The sequence below is a fragment of the Triticum dicoccoides genome, chromosome 6A (genome assembly GCF_002162155.2).
Source record: "Triticum dicoccoides isolate Atlit2015 ecotype Zavitan chromosome 6A, WEW_v2.0, whole genome shotgun sequence".
Classification (NCBI taxonomy): Eukaryota; Viridiplantae; Streptophyta; class Magnoliopsida; order Poales; family Poaceae; genus Triticum; species Triticum dicoccoides.
The window spans coordinates 69,647,253-69,649,409 of record NC_041390.1 but is presented as its reverse complement, the minus strand read 5'-3'; the positions used below and the strand labels follow the sequence as shown (position 1 = coordinate 69,649,409).

At 45.2% G+C, this 2,157-nt stretch overlaps 2 protein-coding genes across 2 annotated transcripts in view; both read left to right on the top strand.

Annotated features, from left to right (window-relative positions):
* The window catches only part of LOC119315658 (putative ATP synthase protein YMF19), a 764-nt gene extending 591 nt beyond the window's left edge, over positions 1–173 (top strand). Inside the window, exon 2 of the mRNA XM_037590195.1 lies at positions 133–173. Within this exon, the coding sequence (XP_037446092.1) occupies positions 133–173 (41 nt within the window). The remainder of the gene's footprint in view (positions 1–132) is intronic.
* A 378-nt stretch (positions 174–551) lies between these two features.
* LOC119318859 (ethylene-responsive transcription factor 1-like) overlaps positions 552–2,157 on the top strand; it is a 6,587-nt gene continuing 4,981 nt past the window's right edge. Inside the window, exons 1-2 of the mRNA XM_037593430.1 lie at positions 552–931; positions 988–1,032. Of these exons, the coding sequence (XP_037449327.1) occupies positions 613–931; positions 988–1,032 (364 nt within the window). The 5' untranslated portion in view covers positions 552–612. The remainder of the gene's footprint in view (positions 932–987; positions 1,033–2,157) is intronic.

The window sequence follows — 2,157 nt, the reverse complement described above, 5'->3', positions numbered from 1 at the left end:
GACGGGAGGAGTACAATAGTAGTAGTACATTCTTATATAGGTGTGTAGTACAATCTTGAGCTAATAAATGGTGTAACTAGCTATGAGTGATTTGCAAAAATCTCTGCATTACACATAATCATTTATAAGAAGATTTTTGGTTAAATGTTCGATTGGATGAACGCATCCAGTAAACCCAGACGGAGAGTGTACGACAGTAGTAGTACACTCGTACTATAGGTTTGTAGTACAACAATTAATATTGAGCTAATAAATGTTTGCTTGCCTCCAATGAAAGAAAGTGAAACGTACATTCATCCATTAATTCCCCAAGGGCAATACCAGAAATCACTTCTCCCAAGGGGCTAACGCACAAGATTTTCCTGGGTAGAAATGCTCATTCGGAACCTTCCTCGTGCCTTCCACCGGCCGCGCGGTCCCTCGCTGGTGCGTGGGACCCACCGCAAGCCCCCTCTTGCCTTCACATGGCCATCGTGTATATAGGGACTCGTCTCACACCCACTTGCCAACCCACAACTTCTACTCTGCTTCAATAAAAAAGTTACCAATTTACCAATTCCGGCGACCCCTCCCCCCCCTGACGACGACTTCGGCGAGGTACCAGCGGCCATCATGTGTGGTGGAGCGTCCCTCGCGGACGTCAAGGTTCCCACGGTGACGTGGAAAGTGACGAAGGCGGCTCTATGTCCCAAGAAGAAGAAGCCCCGGCATGGCAGCAACGGGGGCCGATGCTTCACAGGGCTTGGTGGGCGCATGGGACCCGACGTGGACGACAACGAGGAGGATTTCGAGGCCGAACTCGAAGTGTTCGAGGTCGACTTCGGGGACTCCGACGTGGAGCTCGGGCGCACTAGGGTGGATGAGAAGGATGACGACAACGAGGTCGTCGAGATCAAGTCCTTTGCCGCCGCCAAGAGTTCCCTCTCCCAAGGTATCAGACCTGGGTCGCTTGGACTAGTTTTTAATCTACGTATCATTACCTTTTAGTGATTGGTTGTTGTACCAGGAGATTGTGTGATTGGTTCGGAAAAGGTTTGATCATTTGATTTGGTAGGAAGAGAAATTGTGTAGGGGTTGCTGTTGGAAGGCTATGTTTGGGCGGTGTTACTTCTGTTTGTGTAGCGATTTTGGATTGGATGTGCTATCAAAAAGTTTATTTCGGTGAAGGGTTAGGCTTTTTTCATTTGTCTGTTGTGGTCAGTTGGTAGGCTGTTTTTGACACTGTCCCTTTCTTTCAGAGAAGCGATTTTGGTTATTAAGTTGTTGATCTTATGACTTGTAATTTTCTAGACCTTCGATGGTGATCCATAAGCTTACCATTTAGTCAAAAGGGGTAGTAAATCCGCGAAAAGGCCCAAATTTCTCTATTTTGCTTAGAGGCCTTGTCCTCTTAAATTGTTTCCTTGTTAGGTGGTTGTAGTTATCTGTGAGGATTGTACTTGGTTTCGTCTATAATGCAATTGTAGAATGATGTCAGAGGTCTAACATGAGGTCTTGTTTATCAGGACCCTATACTTTCTTATTTATTAATTTGTGATTTCATTTTATTTTATTTCATTTGTTTTGTGGTTGACTAATGCTTTCACCTAAACTTGACCCATCATGGTTCATTATTCATTACCATCATCATATTTTTACATATAAACTCATGCCCGTGATGAAATTATTTAATTTTTGTGGAAGAATTTTTTGTGTGTTGATCCCTCTTAGCATTGACGTTGATCTTCAGATGACTTAAGCACCATGACTACTGCAGGTTTTGATGGTCCTTCAGCAAAAAGGAAGAGAAAGAGTCAATTTAGGGGTATTCGTCAGCGCCCCTGGGGTAAGTGGGCTGCTGAAATCAGAGATCCAAGCAAGGGTGCACGTGTCTGGCTTGGTACTTTCAACAGTGCTGAAGAAGCTGCAAGAGCTTACGATGTTGAAGCACGCAGGATCCGTGGCAACAAGGCCAAGGTTAACTTTCCAAAGGAACCAATAGTTCCACAGAAGCGTCGTGCTCGCCCTGGTGCTCCTAAAGCACCAAAGCTAAGCGTGGCATCGGAACCTTCTGTCATGCCATCAGTCAACAACCTTTCCAACCCAAATGCTTTCATCTACCCATCTGCTAACTTTGCATCAAACCAGCCACTTGCTCTACCTGACAACCTGTCATTT